Below are 22614 nucleotides of genomic sequence, written 5' to 3'. Positions count from 1 at the left end.
GCAAAATCCTAATTACAAGTCAAGAAAGATTGCTTGTTTATCAAACTCACTTGATAATGAAAGGACAAAAGAGATGTGAGATAAACTGGGGAGACCCTTCAATAAACCAGATGTTGTGAATTATCAACTGGATTTCAAGAATCAGAAATTAGGTACCAATTTTGAATTTAAAGGCACCCAGCAGTTTGTAAAATTGTAGTCTCACAGTATATGTGTTCCACAGAGCACTTCAAACCCACGAAACAGTATAATCATATCTCCACAGAGCACGTATAACCCACAAAACAATATAATCATACCTAGAGGCCCTAAGGATTAACACAAATAAGTCAAATTGGAACAAATGTACACAACTGTTGCAAAATAAATAGTTATCTCTTGCAACCAAGAAATGAAACAACAACAATATTGCTTGATTGATAACTATAATAATACATAAGAGTTCCCTGATATACTCAAATGATTCCATGAAGAGAAAAACACAAGTATTAGGTCAAAAAACCATTAAAACTAGTGATAAATGGTAATAAAATTACAGCCCTTCATTTAGAGTTGGAAGCTACTGAAGAGTTCAAATAGGGCTGTTTTCCCACCTCACAGGAAGCTTTGCATAATAGACCTAATGTGAAAATAATAGTGTTGCAATGCTTTAATAACTATTTAACTAATTTCATATTTATACACCCAAAAAAATATTCCTGTTTAATTGGTCAGCAAAAAAAAAAAAAAAAAACTACAAACACACACACAAAAAAACCAAAACAGCAATGCAATGCTGAGATACCTTCCCTATTACTGATGGCTAAAAATAGGATGTAGCAGAAGTGGTCCTTCTGAAAGGACATCATCAGTATTTTCCTTGCAAGCAGTGGCAGGCAGAAAGCTACTAGATGGAATTTTGTAGGCACTTCAAGGGAAGAGGATCAGCAGTTTTCCATGCAGGAGAAGTTCACTAATTTTTCACAACAAAAGTATGCAGGCGAAGAAAGAAAAATAAAGATGGAGGAAAAGCTTTTGTGTCTTCTATTAATAGCTTATATGGCTGACAGGGTCTGACTGATTGCTGGCTAAACGATTATTAATATATACATTTATAACAACTGCAGGTAGAAAAAAAGATAAACTCAGTCAATCAAGCTTCTTTAAATGAGAACCCTAATGATGCAGGCAAAATGTTAATAGCAATAAGCAATAGCAGTTAGACTTATATACCGCTTCATAGGGCTTTCAGCCCTCTCTAAGCAGTTTACAGAGTCAGCATATTGCTCCCAACAATCTGGGTCCTCATTTTACCCATCTCGGAAGGATGGAAGGCTGAGTCAACCTTGAGCCGGTGAAATTTGAACAGCCGAACTGCAGAACTGCAGTCAGCTGAAGTAGCCTTCAGTGCTGCATTTAACCACTGCGCCACCTCAGCTCTTTTAAATGGTAATGGTTAATGGTATAGAGGACTATGGTTTAACTAAAAATACATACTTTTCTTCATCCTTGTTGCTACATTTTACTTGTTAAAACATAAAGTGGTTTTCACATTGGGCAAGTTTCATCCTACGTTATCAAGAAATAAATGTCTGTCTGACTATCTTCTATATCTATTTGTCTGAAATGAGGCTTAATTTTCTTATAATTTTATGGATTTTTCTGCATTTCATTCAATTCATTCAAACACGAAAAGACTTCAGTACCTCCAGGGATATTCAGTTCTGAAAACTTAAAGTCAAAAGTATCTTTGTGATCTTTCAGGATTTCTTTTATATTGACTGAATTGATATTTGCCCCAGAGATGAATACTAAAATTCAAATTAACTGAAACTGAGAACAGTTCTATATTTGAGGCTTGAATATAAAATATTATTGTTTAAACACAAAGGTCCATAGTTGTCCATGTGATTTGATACAAAGGAATAACAGCAAGAGCAATTATGGTATCTCACAGAAAAGAAAGAACATTGGTATCATATGTAAAGATTCTGTTATATCTGATTCTTTGCTGTACATGCATTCCATACATTTTTGTTTACAGAGAATTTTACATTTGAGAGTTCTTCATCTTTACAACAGACAGTATCAGAGGATCGAGAGCAGGGGTGTCAAACTTGATTTCATTGAGGGCCGCATCAGCGTTGTGTTTGAACTCGGGAGACAGGGTGGGGGTGGCCAGCTATACATCACTCATATCAGGTGCCTGTGGTGGCCCGAGAGCTCTGCCAGCGAAAATGGCCTGTTTCCAGGGTGGCCATGTGGGTCAGATCTAACAACCTATGGGCCGGATCCTGTCCCCAGACCTTGAGTTTGACACCTGATCTAAAAGGTCTGAGAACACGCATATCATCTTTAACCTGCTCACTGCTCTTAACCAACAGAGGATCAATTATGGGTTTCCAATAATGTTTCTTTAGGAGAATTAAAAGGGCAGGATTAGGCAAGCAGAATGTTCCAGCTGCTAATGCTGCCATCTGTCACAAGGATGACAAATGGGGCTCTTTATCACTTTGATTGTTCCAGGAAAAGTGTGAAATGGCTTTGGCATTATTACCAAGAAAATTAGGTGTCCATGTCCATGAATACAGCTACCACACATGGGCTGCAAAACAGTCAACCAAAGAGGGCACAAAACAAAACAGAACACCTCTAGGTTGCTGCTGCCTTCTAATGGGTGTCCACATTTTTGCAGCTTAGATATGGTAGCCCAAGTATGCAGCCACTAGGAGTAAAGCTCACCTCAAAAAAGACTTTGCTTCTTTTTTTTTTTGCAAATAAAAAAGGCATTTGTTTCCTAAATACTGAACATAACTAAAATAACAAATAGGCAGCAACTATATCAACACCACTTGAAAAAGGGTTTTATAAGAGAATCTCTCTAACTATATTAATAATAATAATAATTAAACATGGTCTCAGTGTTCTATACCCTGAAAGCCACAAAGCTGTATTTATCGTATATCTATATTACTGACAAAAAGTAAAATTTAATGCAATGCTTTAAACTGTCAGTTCTTAAAGTGCCTTATTTTTAAATGGGACAAAAAAATACTGGTTGTATGTGGAAAAGTTCTTTTTAAAAAGCATCTATTTTTACATAGATTTTGGATGGTCTACAGCAACTATTATAGCAGGGTTTTTTTTAAAAAAAAAAAAAAATCCAGCACAGCAACCAAAAAGCGAAGTTTTATAAGAAATGGGAGAAAGCAATTTTTTTCCAAAGGTTTTCTGCAACCAATACTGTGCCACCTAAGGTCCCAAGGGTAATTCATTTAATCTCTGAAAGATATTTTACTGAGAATAAACCCTTTTGACTCTCTTCTAGCTCTTTCAACCTGGCTGGGAAATAGCAGTATCTAATTAGACAAGTTCAACTTTGGCATTGGGATAAACAGCAACCACGTCGTATCCTTCTGGTGGTTTAACTCTTTCCTTGGCATGCGTCTCACAGTATAGTTGTTCCTCAATAAAGAAATAGCCCCTTTGTTTCAGATTGAGGCCACAGTCGTCACACATGAAACATTCTGGATGGTAGAGCTTGTCACGGGCTTTCACTATGGTGCCACTGTTAGAGTGAAAGAGAGAAGAGAAGGTAAGAAAGTTACATACTTAAAACCATTTCTGTTTCTTGCAGGTCAAATGAGTTATTACATAAGTCTAAATATCTGTGGAGATTCTCAACCATCCAAGTCATGGTTGTCCCAAAGGTGCTTTTTCAGGAGGCAGCTGGACTTTTCTTGTTTTTTCTTTTGCTTCTGATCTTCAAAAGAGAACATCTTCAAAAGAAAAAAAAAAACAAGAGAGTCCATTGCCTCCTGAAAAAGCACCTTTGGGACAACCATGACCGGGATGACTGAGAATATCTACAGACTTTTAGCTATACAATTTGGGATGAACACCCTTTGAATGGTGAGAGAATAGGAATGGATTTCCAGAGGGGGGGGGGATTGCAGACTATAGGAACCATTTGCACTACTCAGGTGACCCTGAGGACACAGATAAATCTCCGAGTGCTTCAACAACCCTCTAAAACAGGGGTGTCAAACTTGTGGCCCGCAGGCCGGATGCTGGCTATGCCCATGCCAAGTTTAGTGAAGGGGGAGAAAGTCCCATTATGTCACATGACACAGTCGTGACAACTTAAGTTTGACACCCCTGCTCTAAAAGAATGCAAATTACCATCTGTCTGCAAGGAATATAAATCCTTCCATTCCTCACTATCCTGCCAGGGCTGAAGAAGCTTCTTGGATGAGAAGCAAAACATCTTCAGAAGAAATAACAAGAAAACCTCCTGAAAAAGCATCCTTGGGACAAGCCTAAACAGTTCTATTTTACCTAAGCACATCTCTGTCTCCACAAGACAAAGTCTAACAGTTAAGAAGACGTAATAGCCAGCCACCGACATCCCAATCTACATCTAAAAAACTACACACAACAGGCACCATATAAATATCACACACAGAACAGACCAAAGCACAGAGACGTTCTCTGAGGATGGGCTCCAGCACAAGTTCAAAAGCTTGGAAGACAAAACCTCTGGTACCGGTGACCAGCCCAGACTGGATCCCGCAAAGACTAAGAGCTTTGCTTCCACCGTTTGCAAAAGCTGAGGATGTGCAGCTGCTCCTTAATTCCATATTTCTGAGCCGATCGGATTCCAATGAAATCAGGGAATCCTTTTTTGCGTGGAGTTCCATACAAATTTTGGAACAACCCGGGTACTTTGGATCAAGAGACCAGCATCCGTCAATGTTAAAGCTGTAATACATATTTAATTAACCTTCCTGTGAAAGAAGAAGTCCAGATGCCATCCTGCTCTTATAATCCCAACCATAACGTGGTTTTATGGCCCATACATTACAACGAGAGTTTAAAATGAAACAGATGGCACTTTTATTTGCTAGCTTTCCCAAACAGGATATAAACTATTAAGGCTCCTGGGGAGATTAGTGTACTTACACAATGCCATTACCACATCTGGTACACTCAGGGAGCACCTGCAAGCCAGACATGGCTCCACCCAATTTGGGGACTGGAGATTTAATGTGTCTCGGACTGGTCACTTTGTCGTACTTTTCACCTGTCAACAAGGTAAGATAAAATTTCAGTATTATTGATTTAAGGCATGTGGAATGTCCCAGATACGCAAATGTCTTTGTTTAAATACAGGTAAGTCCTCGAGTTTCAACAGCTCCCTTAGTGACCATTCAAAGTTACAATGGAACTGAAAAAAGTGACATGACTATTTTTCACACGACTGCTGCAGCATCCCCTTAGTCACATGATCAAAATTCAGCTGCTTAGCATCTGGTTCATATTTATGATGGTCGCAGTGTCCTGGGGTCATATGATCATCTTTTCCGACCTTCTGACAAGCAAAGTCAATGGGGAATACACATTCACTTAACAACCATTACTAACTTAACAAATGCAATGATTCATTTAACAGCTGTGGCAAGAAAAGTCGTAAAATGGGGCAAACTCCCTTCAAAAATGTTTTTGTTAAATTTTGGGTTCAGTTGTGGTCGTAACTCAAGGACTACCTATAATTTCTTCCTGAATTCAAAAATAAGGGGGTGGTTTTAAAATACACAACATTCCTTTCTTTATCACCAGAATGATAGGAACATCCTAAGGCTGCATTCACGGACAGCAGAACATCCTTTAGAAATCAATGGGATGTTTTTTCCCCCTGACCTAATATGGGGCTATATGTCAGATGATGTAAAGATTATGGAACAGGGAACAAGCATTAACCTTAAGGTATTTATTTAAAAATGGTAGCATGACTATAAGAATAAGAAAGCAAGATAACATGGGAATCGCATACTGAAGTTCTGTTTTGCTAGATAAAAACCAAACATTAAAAAAAATGGGGGAAATGGTGTGAGAGATATTTAAAAAGTAACAAAGGAAAGCTGGTACAAAAAAGCTGTATAGAGGAAACACAGAAGACAGATGATGTTGCCTAATTTAGAAAATGTTTTGACTTTATGGATTTGGAGGGGGGGGGAATGTGATCTCGTGATATGTAAAGGAAATCACACAAGGCAATAGCACTGCTAAAGTGCACTTTTATAGCATGCCAGATTTATTTATTTTACTGTATGTCAGGACTCAGAGAGACCTTTAAAAGCTTATAATAAAAGCAAGATAGCATGTTAGAAACTGGCTCTTTTTAAGGGTTATATTATGAAAAAAACCTATGTAGTTTGAACTAACCAGAAAAAGAGCGAACTCAAGAAATCTTTATATAAAGATTCCCCTCGCACATATGTGCTAGTCATTCCTGACTTTAGGGGGCAGTGCTCATCTCTGTTTCTAAGCTGAAGAGCTAGCACTGTCCAAAGACATCTCCATGGTCATGTGGCCGGCATGACTAAACGCCGAAGGTGCATGGAACACTGTTACCTTCCCACCAATGGTGGTCCCTATTTTTCTACTTGCATTTTTAATGTGCTATCGAACTGCTAGGTTGGCAGAAACTGGGACAAGTAACGGGAGCTCACTCCATTATGCGGTGCTAGGGATTTGAACCATCGAACTGCCGACCTTTCTGATCGACAAGCTCAGTGTCTTAGCGACTGAGCCACCGCGTTCCGAGAAATCTTTATATGAAAGATTATATACATGTAATGCTTTTGAATATACAGATATGCAGATACCAATGTCCACATTCTGACTGCTCCTATGTATGCTTTGAGACTTCACTTGCTAACACTTATGTCAGTGTTCCCTATTCTTTTTAATCGCATACTTGTGGGAGGGGAGTGTTTCCTGATTTTTTTTCTTTTTCTTCTCCACTCACATCAATACTAAAATACAATATCTGCAATTAGAAGTGGAACAACTGTGGCAAAAGAAAGCAAAGCTAATACCAATCATAATATGCACCTTGGGACACAATCCAAAAACTACTGGAGCACCAGAACTGTTGGCATTGATAAAAATCACAGTCAGTCAATTGCAAAAGGCAGCTTAACTTGGAACAGCTTATATTAATAAACTTGGATTGATTATATTATTAAGAGGAGGTAGGTATATTGGATATATGTTTGCCATCTGGAGTTCTTTGTAAGAATAATAAAGGCAAAATACAAATAAATAGATAAAATATCCTGCGATGATACCTTTAGCACCATCAAACATCTGTCTATTCCATGTTCTTGGGAAGGACTCAATAGGTGGATTGAAAATGCTAAATCCAGCCCAAAAATCTGGCTGACTGTGTGACCAACCATCATGATCAAGAATTATTGCGCCTATGGTTTCTAAGACCGGAATGTACTTTAAAGTATGCATTAAAAAAGGAACGTTTGTGCTCCTTACCATTCTCTCCAGCTTCCAACATGCCTTGCAGATACCGGAAAGATCCTGACTGCTTAGGTTCTGAAACGGGCCTTTCATGATCTTGTAGCATTTTGTACACATCCGAATCTGTGTCGATTCCATTTTTGTTCCTTGCGAGAGACCTTAGAGGATCAGCACTATTTGAATAGAAAATGAAGGTCAACCAATTGATGCCAACTGAAGGGGTACCAACCTAAAGTCCATTAAAGAAAAGGAGTCTTTTATAAGGAGTTTCACAATGTTTTCTAGATCTGTTTCATCAACTCATGAGCTTAATAAGTGAAACTTTTGGCAAACAAATCCCATGTTTACTAATGAGGATTCAACCATTTGTTTCTGCTTTCTTGTTTCTGGAGTGATGGTTGGTCATGTACATGTGCAATTTATTATATGCAAAGAATTGCCAATGAAGGAGCCCTTGGGTTCATTCTACTGGCTACTGAACCATATATTTAAGACTAACCAGTAAAGTGCAAGACAGCTGCTGCAATTCATTGAATTACTGTGTTACACATGGATCATATTTTTTAAAAAAATGCATTAAATTAAATTAAATTAAATTACTGAAGGAATTGGAAGTCCTCCCACCACTGAATAATATTTCGCACTGGAGGTTGCTTGTTTTTTTGTTATTGCCAAATGTTGTCTTGGAGATACTACTTAAAGAAAAGAAATGTCACCTTTTATAAATTTTATTCCTTGTGAATTGGGTTGCATTTCATCTATAATACGTTTGAAAAAAATGTTTGATGTAAATGGAAAACATATATGGCTAAGAAGTCAAAATTAATCGTCACTCATACCATCACACTGAGTTCCTTAGGGAGATCTATTTTGCCACGCATAAATTTTGGAAGAGGGGGGGGATGAAATAGAAAAAGCTCATTTCTGTTCAACCTTATTTAAATGCTGCATTCTGACACCTTACATGTTATCACAACCCCTGGAGAGATGCAACAGTGTGCTGGACTACACAAAGTCCCTGAAAAACGTGGACTGAGTTTGGAAATGACCCGCAAGGTTGGTTACTCTTGAAACTGCTGGATCATTTTGCCACCATTTTAGCCCAAATGGCTGAAATTCCTCTGAATTTTTTTCATCTGTTTTTCCTATTGATTTCACCTTTATCATCCCAAATGGATTTCCTATTCCTTGTTTATTTGCATCTGGAATCAGTAGAAATTATGGATTCAAATTTGATAGATTTTAAACATCTAAAATATTTCTTTAAACAAACTGCCTTCCATTTTAGTATTATTCTAGTCATGATAATAAAGGATGCAGCCGTGATTTGTTATTTTTCAAATGATCCGTGTTTATAAAATCCACTAAGGCATTATTTAAATGCAGTCCACAGTAATGTCTTCAGATGATAGAAATTATGCTTTCAGAAGAATGTATATTTAACACCAAAGTATGTTTGTACTTGGAAAATGCAGCATCTTAACTTAATATATGGCCAACTTCTATTCTTTTGCATTTTTCTTAGACATACAATATACCACACAGGTCATTTGATGTGTTGTGTGGTTAATTCTGGCTAATGGCCCAAGGATGCTACTGCAGTATAAACCCAGTTTTTCTGAATTTAACCTAGTAGCCCAGACCAGTTTAAATCTCAGGCCTAAATATTCATGTATTACAAAAATGTATTATCAGCCTATTTTTAACAATTTCCTTGTGCCTATTTAAAACTATTATTTGTAGCACTGCACATATAATTTAAAGAGATAGTGTGGTGTGGTAGTTAAGGCACCAGGCTAGAACCCTAGAGACTGACTTCTTAAGCACAAAGCTAGCTGAGTGATCTTGAGCCAGCCATTTTTTCTTAGCCCTAGAAGGAAGGTAATGGCATACCACTTCTGAAAAAAAAAAACTTCCCAAGCAAACTGCAGAGGCTTGTCCAGGTAGTTTGTGAGAATTGGCACAATTGAACAGAAGGGGGGGATTTCTGGTGCCCAGGTAGTGTAGTTTGACTTTTAGTAAATAATTGAAGAATCGGCTGATTCATAAAATGGTGGGAAAATAGTGCTAAAATGATTTTTCTCAAGTGTTTAAATCCATTTTAGGTGGAGTGGGGGATGCTCTTTGAACAGAAGCATATAGTCATTTTAGTGTGTGTGAAAGAATGAATCTTTTGGAAAAAATGGTGCACACACATCCCCACACACGCTGACCTTTTCATGCTGGGTGTAACCATGCCTGGACTAAAATATCCATTAAATGACCATTAAATGGATGTGAAAATTGAGAGCTTTCTGTTTCTCTCTACTGCCCTCTAGCAATTGCCTGCATTTTTGCAGCACGGATGCAGTAGCCCTATTTCATTAATTCAATTCAGGCATTTCTAAAAGAAATTCAATTGATATGCACTTTTTACTCCATACCTTTGGGGAGGTGTGATATTGAGACTGCTCATCTGTGAGGGTAAACTAGAATCTGGACTGCTATTTGCATACAGACGTGAAGGATGATTGTACTGCAAATTTAAGGTCTGCTTGCTGTCTGTTGGACTTCCTCCAGGTGAAAAGGCCATGGGTCTCCTGTTTGGAACAGGTCCGTTATCCTAAACAAAAGAAGAAATCATGATAAGTTGCCCTTGTCCATAATAAACTGCCACTTTCAGTAAATGGAGACCCATTAGGTGGTCCACCAACTGCAAACAATATATATTTAATAGTAACAGAGCATGTAAATTGGGGAATAAAGAATCAGCAAAGAGGATCTGTTTGAAGAAAAATTCACATGTGTAAGACACCTGGTGGTACAATGCCTGTGTTTTAACTTGTGTTGTATCTAAGTTAATTGAAATGCATATTCAAGTTAGATCTAGCTTTGAGGAAATGTTTTGATCCAAGACAAATAAGAGATAAATGTACGGATGAGCAGATGTAAACATGCCAGTTTAATGTCTGTAAAAACAACAGTGTTATTGTTTTTTAAGCTCTGTAATCTATTAATGTGAAGTCGAGGGGAACTTGACTAGGAAACAGGCCTTCTACATTATAATCTAACATTATTGAAATACAATTAATTCACACTTCTTCTCAGTCAGGAAGACTTTTAAAACTACGTCTTTAAACTGCTGTTTGGATCTTAGAATGATTGCCTGTATCTATTTGTTATTATATAGTAAAATGCATCAAATATTTTATTATTTTAACAGTTCTTTTGTTTTTTTAAAAAAATGTTCTTGTACCTAATCCAAAATTTGTGAGATTGGGACTTTAAAAAAAAAACTGCTGTAAAGTGAAATAAAAGAGTAACTATCAAGATAAAAGAATACAACAAAAAATGGGGCCAAGGAAAGAATGCACAGTGCTACAGTCATTTGGAGTTTTATTTTTAGAACAAACACGTACGAGTTTGGTTTTACAAAACAGAATGTCTAGTCATTTGTTTAAATATGCAATCAACAGTGGCTGGCATTAAAAGATGTTGCCTACCCAGAGTTCCCTAAAGTTACCATCCTCTTTGTCCCCTTCTCTTTTGCTACCTGTTCTCATAACCATGCTAGCCATGAAGGCAAAAGGAATAATGCAAAGAAGCAGAAGCCATTATCCACCTTGCCCATTGCCCTGGAAAGTGCTAGAAATTGAACCTAGGAGGAAATTCCCAGTGGAAATAATTGCAGTGAAATTAATCCTACTTGGAGAAATAGAGAAATGAGCAAGAAAAACAGCAGTGAACTGGACAGGATGCTTTCTACTGGAAGAAGTAGTCTAAGAACTGTAAGCAGTTTATATAAGTCAGCTGTTGGAAATAAACTGAATGTATTATTCTTTAACTAAAGGTCCCAGGCAACTTAATAAGGCACAAACAACAACAGCAAGTAGATGATACTGTAAATAAAATGCCATTCATACAAACCAGGAATCTATGAATTCCAGTCCTGTCTTAAGCATCAAAGCTAAGTAACCTTGGGCCACTCACACTTCCATACCCCAATTTATCCCATAGGGTTGTTGTTGTGGGAAAAATGGAGGAGGAAAGAGTATTAAATATGTTGGCCCTCTTGAGATATTTGTAAAAATAATAAAGTTGGGGTTAAAAATCTATCTATCTATCTATCTATCTATCTATCTATCTATCTATCTATCTATCTATCTATCATCTATCTATCTATCATCTCTCACTTCATAAATCTGTTAATATTTATTTGCTAAGTCCATGTTATAACTTCGCACACATTCCTCAACTGAGTTTTCCATGCCTCTTTAATATAAAGTGAAAAAGGGTAGAAAAGAATAATTGATATCTCTCTCTGAATCCTAACAATAGCCCTCACTTTTATTCTTAAAATGTAACTAATTTTTGTTTTAAATTACCTGCAATTCACATAGACTTCTATAAGCCTTCCCTACAAAAAAAATGAAGTCTAAACCTGCAATGAATTATTCTTCCAGCACTAATAATTTGGTCATGAGCATTTTGAAAATTATTCAGAAAAAGTGCCCTGGATATTGCATAAGGATAATACTTTTTCTGATATTTCTGATATTTTATTAAGACAATAGCTGCTTTTTAAAAATCTTCTTGAGAAAAAGGGTGGTACTGATTTAAAAATCAGAATGACCTTTGAAAGTGCTAATGACCAAATTTAAGCAATTTTGAAGAGCAGCAGAAAGTAGTTACACTCATGTGGAGGCAAAAGCCCAGTCACACAATAATTACAATATCCATGCTCAGAGACTGCAATTTTATGATACTGTATGTTTAAGCAGTGCAAAGATTTTTCTAAAATTTTCTGCAAATACTTTATGTTTCACAGTTTTTCAAATATTTACCTATAAGTGAACGCTACTCTTAAAACTAGCTGGCTTTTCTTTTCCATAAAAAGGATTTCTCTAGAACATGTGTTTGTGCTAGAATGTTTAGACTTGCAAGCCCTTATTAACTATGGATTCCTTACTTCCCATTCATTTCTTCCTGACTTCTGGGAATGGATGCTGATTATGACAGTAAATGGCATCAAGCCAGCGTGCCTATCCAATCCCTCAGCTGATGCCCGACTATTCCTCTACACTGCCTAACTCTTGTACAGGAAAAGGAACTAGGAGGAAACAAATAGTCTACATAATCAGGAACACAGCCAGATTTTTCTGGTAACTCCTTGTACCTAGAAAAGGCTTCTGTGAACCTGTCACTCAGGCAGTTTTATTGAAATAGATTGAACAATAGTTTGTTCTTTCCCATTAAAGAGAAAGCAGAGATGGGACAATCAAATACCAAATCAGCTCTGTTTCTGGACGCATGGTCTGCTTCTTATGGAGGAGGAAAGAGGCACTACAATTCTCTTCAGATGGCTGGAATAATAATAAGAAGAAGAACAAAGGCTTACAAAGTCAGAATCGGGTAGACAGCAACAAATACCAAATTCCACTCTGCAAAGAAGCTGAAGAAATAGTGGACCACCTAGTTAGTGGCTTGCCAGAAGATTGCACAGATGGACTACAAACAATAGCATATCAAAATTGCAACAAGGGTGCATTGAAATATCTGCAACAAATAACATTTGCCTTCAAGCAACAATTGGTGAGATCACAGAATAGAGAAACTCATAGAAAGTGAAGAAGCTAAACTGCTCTTGGATTCTACAATTCAAACAGACAATCACCTGCCGTACAACACTCCACATTTAACAATTCGTGAGAACCAAAAAAAAAAAGTCTGCATAGTAGATATGTCAGTGCCTGGAGACAGCAGAAGAGAAGAGAAAGAACCAGAGAAAAACCACAAAATATAAAGATCCACAAATAGAAATAAAATAACTATGACAAAATAAAAAAAGATACTACCAATTATAATACAGTTGCAAGAAAAATTATGTGAACCCCTTGGGATTACGTGGAGTTTTGCATGAATTGGTCATAAAATGTGCTCTGAGCTTCATCTAAGTCACAACAATAGAAAAACACAGCCTGCTGAAAATAATACTACATTAGATGTTGCCATGGTTTAATTGTACATAACATGTAAACATTCACAGTGCAGGGAGGAAAAAGTATGTGAACCGTTGGACTTAATAACTTAATAACACCCTCCTTTGGCAGCAATAACCTCAACCAAACATTTCCTGTAGTTGCAGATCAGACCTGCACAATGATCTGGAGTAATTTTGGACCACTCCTCTTCACAAAACTGTTTCAGTGTAGCAATATTCTTGGGATGTCTGGTGTGAATCTCTCTCTTAAGGTCATGCCATAGCATTTCAATCAGGTTGAGGTCAGGACTCTGACTGGGCCACTCCAGAGGGCGTATTCTGTGCTGTTGAAGCCATTGTTGTGTTGACTTACTTGTATGCTTTGGGTCATTGTCTTGTTGCATCACCCATCCTCTGGGGAGCTTCAGTTGGCGGACAGATGGTCGTACGTTTTCCTGCAAAATGTCTTGATAAACTCTGGAATTCATTTTCCCATCAATGACAACAATCCATCCAGGCCCTGAGGCAGCAAAGCAGCCCCAAACCATGATGTTCCCTCTGTCATGTTTTACAGTGGGGATGAAGTTTTGATGTTGGTGTGCTGTGCCTTTTTTTCTCCACACATAGTGTTGTGTGTTTTGAAATTTTGGTTTCATCTGTCCACAGTAAATTTTGCCAGTAGTGCTGTGGAACATCCAGGTGCTCTTTTGCAAACTTCAAATGTGCTGCAATATTTTTTTGGGACAGCAATGGCTTCCTCCGTGGTGTCCTCCCATGTACTCCATTCTTGTTTAATGTTTTCCTTATTGTAGATGTGTCAACAAAAATGTTAGCATGTGCCAGAGATTTCTGTAGGTCTTTAGCTGACACTCTAGGATTCTTCTTTACCTCATGAAGCATTCTGCGCTGTGCTTTTGCAGTCATTTTTACAGGACGACCATACCTAGGAAGAGTAGCAACAGTGATAAACTTTCTCCATTTGTAGATAGTCTGTCTTACCATGGACACATGAACATCAAGGCTTTTGGAGATACTTTTGTAACCCTTTCCAGCTTCATGCAAGTTAACAATTCTTGATCGTAGGTCTTCTGAGAGCTCTTTTCTGCGAGGCATGGTTCACATCAGACAGTGCTTCTTGAATCCAGTAAACCCAAAACAGGTGTGTGTTTTTAAAGGGCAGAACAGCCGTCAGCAACACATCCAATATCATCACACTGATTGGAGTCACGGTTGGCTCACTCCTGGCTCCAATTAGCTCTTGGAGACGTCATTAGGCTAGGGGCTCACATACTTTTTCCTCCCTGCACTGTGAATGTTTACATGTTATGTGACATTAAACCATGGCAACATCTAATTTTTGTGTAGTATTATTTTCAGCAGACTGCGTTTTTCTATTGTTGTGACTTAGCTGAATTTTCAGAGCACATTTTATGACCAATTCATGCAAAACTCCACGTAATCCCAAGGGGTTCACATACTTTTTCTTGCAACTGTAGGCTTCTTGGGTGCAATCATTGGCATCGACAAAATTACCACCAGTCAATTGCAAGAGACAACTTTGGAAGACTAGATACCCTGTGATGTAGCATCAAATAAAAGCATCTGTCCAGTGGTGGGACTCAAAGAATTTAACAACTGGTTCTCTGCTTTAATGATTTCTTCCAACAATCAGTTCACCAGGCTGTTCATAAACTTAACCACCGGTTCTCCCAAAGTGATGCGAACTGGCTGAATCCCACCATTGCATCTACCTACCCCAAGTCCTTGGCAAGGACTTGATAGGTGGATAAAAAACTTTTTTCAGTGTCATTATAACTTTGAATGATCACTAAACTAACGGTTCTAAGTAGAGAACTATATCACTAGCAAAACTTATCATCACATATGTTTGACATCCCCCATCAATATGTTAAGGTTGCAGGGGGAGAAGAATCAGGATAAGGACACATGTCCAGCCTCCTCTCTATCCATAGGATTTTTCTTCCTTTCATTATACAGAAGTCAGGGTGAGACTGTAGTGGGCATTTCTCATTTTCTCTGTACCTGAGCTAAAATGAGAAGTGAAAAATATGAAAGTAAATAAGCAAGATAATTACTCCTTTTAAACAATTGCTGTCAGAAATCGTAGAGAGGGAAATACAGTTTGATTATTCGTATTTTGGTCTTAGAGCTACATTTATCCAGATTTTTAGTTTTTGCTACTTTAATTAGAAATAGCACATTTTCAAATGTTAAACACACTTCTTAGTTTTCCTGACTTTATTGCCCTGTTACGCTGAAGAGGAACAGGAATGGTAAGCTGGAAATACATTGCATCAAATGGCTAAATTCAAAGTGTTCCTATCCTAAATTAGCACAAGAGAAAATAAATACTTAAAATGTTCAAAAACAAGCAAAAGGCACTATGCATAAGAAAATAAGAGAGAATATTTCATACAGCTCATTTTGGTTTTACTGAATATTATAAATTCAATATATAGATTTATTCTCTCCGAAGAAAACCTTTTTGATTTGTTACCATGCTTCCTGCTGAGTCATGTCAACTAGCACACAGGGTCTTTTATAACTATAATAGTTTTGCCAGATTCTTAAGTTTCTCAAAAGTGATTTAATGTTTCTAAAGTGCACAACCCAATTCAGCATCGTTTATTTCGGCTTTTTCTCCTACTGACACAAATATGGCCCTTTCAGTGTGCCCTGCTAAAGCAAGTGGTGGGTTTCATGTAAATTTAGCTGATGTGTAAGTTAAAAAATATTTTTAAGCATACATTTTAAAATAGTTCATGATACTACTGCAGCTATTACTTTAAACAAAACGATAGTGGCTAACTACTGTTTTAAAAGCAAAAAGATTTTAATTGATTTTCTAAGAGAAGGAAATCCATGTTGACAGGATTCACAAAAAATGGGTCTAATTCCAAATTCTGATTGGAACAGAAGAAAATCTAAAAGGCCAAAAATGTTGAAAAACACTCCTTTGTCATTTTCCCCTGACTGTTTCAGAAATTCTATTTTTGTCATTGTTGAAAGTTACATTTTCTACCATTATTGCATGTCAGAAAAGTCAGAGTTTTCTGGTTTGTATCAATCAAAATAATTCTTGAAATTTAAACAAACCCTTACACCCAACATGGCATTACTTCCCCAACTTTCTACAAATCAAGAAATGTTGGGTTGAGAATAGTTCTTTTCCAAAGAAGTCACAATATGCAGATGGCATGTCAGAGAACATGGTGTTCCTGTGATTCATCTTTCCATGAGGAAGAGCCATTTAAGAACCAGTGGTGAACCAGGATTATGTCCCACTGTTCCTGATTCCATGCTTAGAGATTCAGACCTAGCCTTCCTATCTGGTAGGTTGGAATTTCCTTCATATGGAAGGTCAGAGAACAAAGACACAGAGCTCAACTGCATGAGAAGGCATCATGGTGAGGAAGAGGAGGAGGAGGAAAAGGAGGCTGCTTTTCAACCATAGGTATTCAGAGCTGATTGACTCCCATCTTCTGGAGGCAGACAGACTGGGAGCACTCTGAATTTAAGGCACTCCCTGAGACTAAGGGAATAACATGTGTGAACGTCTTCTATATTATATAGCTAGTTTTCAACTTTAAGCTATTATGGTCTCCTTGGAAAACCTGGACTCTTTCTGCCTCACTGTCAGCAAAAAAAATCTGGTTAACTTGTGCCTGGAGTGCAGCTTGCTTTTATAAAATTTATATTATGACCGCTCCTCCCCAGTTAAAAAAATCCTGCCCAAGCGATGTGAACTGGGACACACAAGGAATTTTTTTTTCTAGAAAAGTTATTCTGTTCTGCAGATGGGAAAAAAAAATATTTTGGAGCAACTCCAAACAGAACAAATTGGAAGTGCATGGGAAGGAACATACAAAACCAGGACCAAATGGAAAAGGTTAACATTAACTCTGTCCTAAGCCATTTATTGTCTGAATAATTATCTTTAAGAAAACTTTCACTCAAACCATCTTGGCTCAGTTCTACTTCAAAGGGACTGCTCATCTAATTCACTATTACCTTCATTTAGACTGATACACTCAAAAGATAATTTCTCTTCTCTCTGTCCAGTGCTTTTAAAAACAAAGAAACTCCATCACTTAATAAATACATTTAGTGACCTCACAGTTATTAAATTTCCATCAACCTGATTTACTCTTAGCCTCTATAAGGCTTTTAAAGCTTACATCTGTACCACAGCCTTTCCTTTAGATAGTTATTTCATTTGCAGTAGTACTTTTCTTAGTAGCTTTTCACTAATGGTAAACTTTCCCTGAGAGGATGCTGTTCAGACGTGATGGAAAATGTGGAAGTTCTTGTTTGCCACACCTGGCAACAGACCATATGACGATGGATCAATACTTTATCATTTGTCATAGAAAGTTTTTGTGTATCTTGAGAATAGGATCTTAAAGAGGGCTTATAAATATTTTGAATGAATGAAATCATTCATTTATCCATTCTTGCAGTGAGTGGAAGTTATAAAAATATGATTATGAGGTCCTCTCATTATCAGTTATGATTAAGCTAAGGTTTTCTAAAGACAATGTTAAGAGGAATATCTCCTGCCATAAAAACAATTATAAAATTATATAAATGATAACAAAATTCAGTTCTTCCTATTGTTCATGGTCAGGTATCAGGATACCTGTAAATATTACTGCCCCCGTGAATTGTCTCTGTGTCTGTGAAATGCACATGAGCTTTGCAGGAAAGAGTGTGTGTGACCAGATCTATTTCTGAGTCTTCCAGTGCTGGCTGTCTTTATTCTGTACAGTTTCTCTGTGCCTCATGGAATCAAGAGACATTCCTAAAAAAAGAAGTCAGGGTAAGCATGCAGTGGCCAGCATCTTTGCTTTGAAGCAGCTTTAGACAGTTGAAGCCCAAAACGAAAAGCATAAAATTAACCAATCCAATATTTAGTCCTTAGGAGTGAGCGGCAGATGTAGAAAGTCAGTGGGGGAAACATGAATATATTAAAGGATTTCTGGGAATAGTCTAATGCTATGAGAAGAGGAAGCTTTATGACCTAAAGATATGAGAAGAGGAAACAGGGGAAAGATGAGTAATTTTGCTTGGTGCAGGAGGAAGCAGTTGGATTACTGCTAGGAAAGAGCAATGGGTGGGGGTACAGCAGTTCTTGAGAATGATGCTGTAAAAGGAAGACCAAGTCTGGGGTGAAAAAAATAACATCCTATGGGTGATCCTGAGTGAGGGAGGGGGGAAAAGAAAGGAAAAACACAACACTAAGTTCTAAGGAATCTTAAATAAGGTACCTTTTGCTTCTGTGTCTCCTTGTTTTCTGTTGGCCCAAGAAACTGGTTTGATTTTGTTATTCCGAAGCTCGGACTCAACTGTGCCTTGCCTTTAGGAATTTGCCTTTGCCTTTTAGGTTCTTTCTATGATTGCTTCACTTACCACAGTGGCTAATTTTTGATACTACTCATATTTCCCCAACATTCTAAATATGTCCAAAACTCTAAAAAAAATCTTGTATTAAAAGAACTAACCGTGGTGCTGTAAACTGCAAAATCATGTATCATTCATTGGTTTTTTAAATGCAGTATTTTTGAGCTGCCCTTCTATATTATGTAGACTTCAATTTCCAGAATTTCCCAGATAGCACTATTATTGCAGTAACCACAGGTAGTCCTCGACTTTCAACAGTTCGTTTAGTGACCATTGAAAGTTGCAAAGGCACTGAAAAAAGTGACTTATAACCATTTTTCACACTTATGACCGTTGCAGGATCCACATGGCCGCGTAATCAAAATTCGGATGCTTGGCAACTATCTCTTACTTATGACAGTTGCAGTGTTCTGGGACCATGTGATCATCTTTTGCAATTTTCTGACAAGGAATGTCAAGATTCACTTAGCAACCTGGTTACTAACTTAACAACTGCAATGATTGTAAGCCGCCCTGAGTCCCCTCAGGGAAAAGGGTGGCCTATAAATCCAAATAAACTATAAACTATAAACTATTCACTTAACAACCATGGCAAGAAAAACGGGGCAAAACTCGCTTAATGAATGTCTCAACAACATAAATTTTGCGCTCAATTGTGGTTGTAAGTCAAGGACTACCTGTATTATGTGATTTTTCTATGAATTAAATAAAATATCACTAGCACTCATGTTTCATTACTGGAGGCTAGTCTGCATACCTCACTGTTTTATCATCTTTAGAATAATTACATGTGCCATTGTCTCTAGAACTACAGTACAAAGGGAGCACAAAGAGACTGAAAATGTTTATGGGACCATAAAATTGCTCCATGGTACTAAAATGTATGTGAACAGATGTGCTGGCTTCCCAAAGTTAACTGTGCCAGAAGAATTACGCTAAAATGGAAACACGGTTTTAAAATTGCTGCATGATTTTTATGTCCTCCTGGAATGAGTAACTGTTTGCTAATAGTTTTCTTCTTAGATGGTTGTGATAAATTATGGCTGCCAGAGCAACTCTGACTTCATCATTAGTGGTCCTGCAGAAAAGATGTTCCAATAGAGAAAGGAGCACATCTGACACGGAAATGGAACATTGTGGCAATGGAACTGGCTTCATTTTTTGAGGGATTTCCAAATGAAGCTCTTCATCTCATCTGATCTGGCCTACTGATTTCACAGGAAGAATTTTTAAAAGAATGAAGGATGAACAAAGCACACTACCTCAGATTATTTGGCATGAGATGTAGTCCCTTATATACCTAATATTCAGAATTGTCTCTGAAAAGAGATTGTGTAACCAAGTTGTGAAGCACTTTAGATTCAATTTCCAAAAGATGTTCTGAGCAAGTGGGCATTCAAATGTAACATTGGTCTACAACGCCTTAAAGAATCCATGCCCCTTGAAAAACTCTAGAAAAAGTGCAGAGAAGAGCAACAAAGCTGATTAGGCGACTGGAGGCTAAAACATATGAACAGTTGCAGGAACTGGGTATGTCTAGTTTGATGAAAAGAAGGATCAGGTGTGACATGATAGCAGAGTTCCAATGTCTCAGGGGTTGCCACAAAGAAGAGGGAGTCACACTATTCTCCAAAGCACCTGAGGCCGGATAAGAAGCAATGGGTGGAAACTAATCAAGGAGAGAAGCAACTTAGAACTGAGGAGAAATTTCCTGATAGTTAGAACATTTAATCAGTGGAACAACTTGCCTCCAGAAGTTGTGAATGCTCTAACACTGGGAGTTTTTATGAAGAGATTGGATAACCATTTGTCTGAAGTGGTGTAAAGTTTCCTGCCTAAGCAGGAGGTTGGACTAGACAGGGGTCATATACCTTTCGGACCTCAGGGACCACTAAATTCATAATTTTAAATCCCACGAACCACTAATATGAATTTTTTTAAAAGATAAATAGTGCAACATAAGAATGCAAATAATTTTTCTGGGGACCATCAAAATTTTCTCCCAGACCACCAGTTGGTCCATGGACCACCAGTTGGTGACCTCCAAACTTTCTTCCAACTCTGTTATTGTATTCTAAAACAGTCCGATCTCAGGAAATGGATCTCACATACCCCAAAACACCTTTTAGGAATCAGATCCAAATCCCTAGTGTACATATTGTAGTAGTAGTAGTAGCAGCAGCAGCAGCAGCAGTAGTAGTACAGTAGTTGTATTACTGCCAATAGGTAAATCATTATATCAAAAACCGAGTTAAGTGTTATTATCCCTGTAGAGATGTTTCACTTGCATGATGAATTCAAAGATATTGGATTTCCCTCTAAGACACCCTTTCATTAAGATATCAATTCTGTAAGCTTTATGTGTTCAGCAGCATCTTGCTTGGTAAGTTTCCAAAAGTGGAGGATGAGATCACACAATTGCTTTCCCCCATTCCTGCTTGAGCTGAAAAACGTTTATTGCTATATGTAAATCCTTTTCTTCTAGAATTAGTAACATAATCTGTCATATTACAAAAAAAATGTCAGCGGACAAAAAGAATGATAAAACATGAATAAATGGGATGTTTTAAAAAGATTTAACAATAGGAATAAATGAGAAAAGCATATTATGAGCTTTTTCCTGCAAATCTGGGTACCGTACTTTTGCTTGTGAATAGGCTCCACTAAAGCTAGTGAAGCTTTTATGTTAAGTTCCATAGGTTTGGGGTGAGTAAATTAAATATTTATTTTTGCAGAAATAATTTGTAAAAGGACAAGAAGAAAACATCTGGAAGGTAATTAGGTGCATATGTATGTGCAAATACATAAAATATATAAACAGACAGCAAAGCATCTGTGCCAAGAAAAGAAATGATTTACAATCCAAAACTTCAAGTTATTCTAACATTTTGTTTCCATCCAGTTTCCCCAGTCAGATAATCTGTTAAATTTCTACTAATTTCAGCATCAATTTCTCAGCTATATATGCTAGTTTTAATAGTGTTACATTGATATTTACTAATCCATAGATTAGTTCACACCAATCAATCAATCAATTCATTTATATTTCAAATTTCTAAACTGCCCATCTCCCTAAAATAAGGGCTTTTATATGACCTATATATGAATGTTTTATTTTGAGGAGATAAAACAATCTCTTTGGGAGACTTAATAATTTATAAGAATAAATGTTTTGTATCTGTGTTCTATCCTTTATCTACATACCTGAGAAATGTTTCAATAGGTTTTATTCTTCATTGTGTTTATTCACTAGACAAGTTTTAATTTGGAATTTCGTGAACAGGAGGACTGATTGAAGGTAAGCGGGAAAATAAGGTAATATTCCTCCAGAGTTCCTATTTAACTCTGAAAATCTGCCTTGGGAATCATACAATATAAACAAAGTCTACCAGGGAAAATAAAAATGGGAAACCAACAATAGTCCTTTATGTACAGCAAAAAGAACCTTTTCAGTCATAGATTAGCAATACTGCATATTACCACATGCATCTCTCAAAGAGCAGCAGCCCCAAAATTATTTCAGAACCCCTGTCAAGTTCAGACATTGATCTTTCCTGATAATTTCTTTTTCATTTTAGAATAATTGAGGCATTTTGGAATATGGAGCCTAAAATGTATTCAAAGTAACTTTGAATATATGATCAGTGGATCATGAAGTAACTAAGTCATTTCACCTCAAGAATATTCTTCACATGAAAACACTTTATAATAACAACCTATTTCATTTCCTTAAAACTGAAATTTTTAAGCAAAAGAAAATGCTAATAAAATGTATTCAAATTGTTTCATAAGCCTTAGTTTTTTTAAAGATTTCCTGTCGATAAGAGACAGCAAATGATTCAAATTCAAGTCTACAATTCATGCTGCTATTCTCCATTAATCTGCCATGCAGAGAGATACTATATATACCATGTGTTACTTTATGCACGGATTTGTAG

General features: G+C 37.1%; 1 protein-coding gene across 1 annotated transcript in view; it reads right to left on the bottom strand.

The window, feature by feature from the left end:
• Window positions 1-410: 410 nt before the first annotated feature.
• Window positions 411-22614, bottom strand: part of PDLIM4 (PDZ and LIM domain 4) — a 74502-nt gene continuing 52298 nt past the window's right edge. The window contains exons 4-7 of the mRNA XM_014072810.2: window positions 9720-9898; window positions 7312-7469; window positions 4942-5062; window positions 411-3547 (exon numbers count right to left, since the gene is read on the bottom strand). Coding sequence (XP_013928285.2) covers window positions 3343-3547; window positions 4942-5062; window positions 7312-7469; window positions 9720-9898 — 663 coding nt within the window. The 3' untranslated portion in view covers window positions 411-3342. The remainder of the gene's footprint in view (window positions 3548-4941; window positions 5063-7311; window positions 7470-9719; window positions 9899-22614) is intronic.

Source organism: Thamnophis sirtalis, unplaced genomic scaffold (genome assembly GCF_051295495.1).
Source record: "Thamnophis sirtalis isolate CommonGarterSnake01/CBP01778 unplaced genomic scaffold, rThaSir2_p1.2 scaffold_3, whole genome shotgun sequence".
Lineage (NCBI taxonomy): Eukaryota > Metazoa > Chordata > Lepidosauria > Squamata > Natricidae > Thamnophis > Thamnophis sirtalis.
This window is presented reverse-complemented; position numbering and strand designations above follow the sequence as displayed.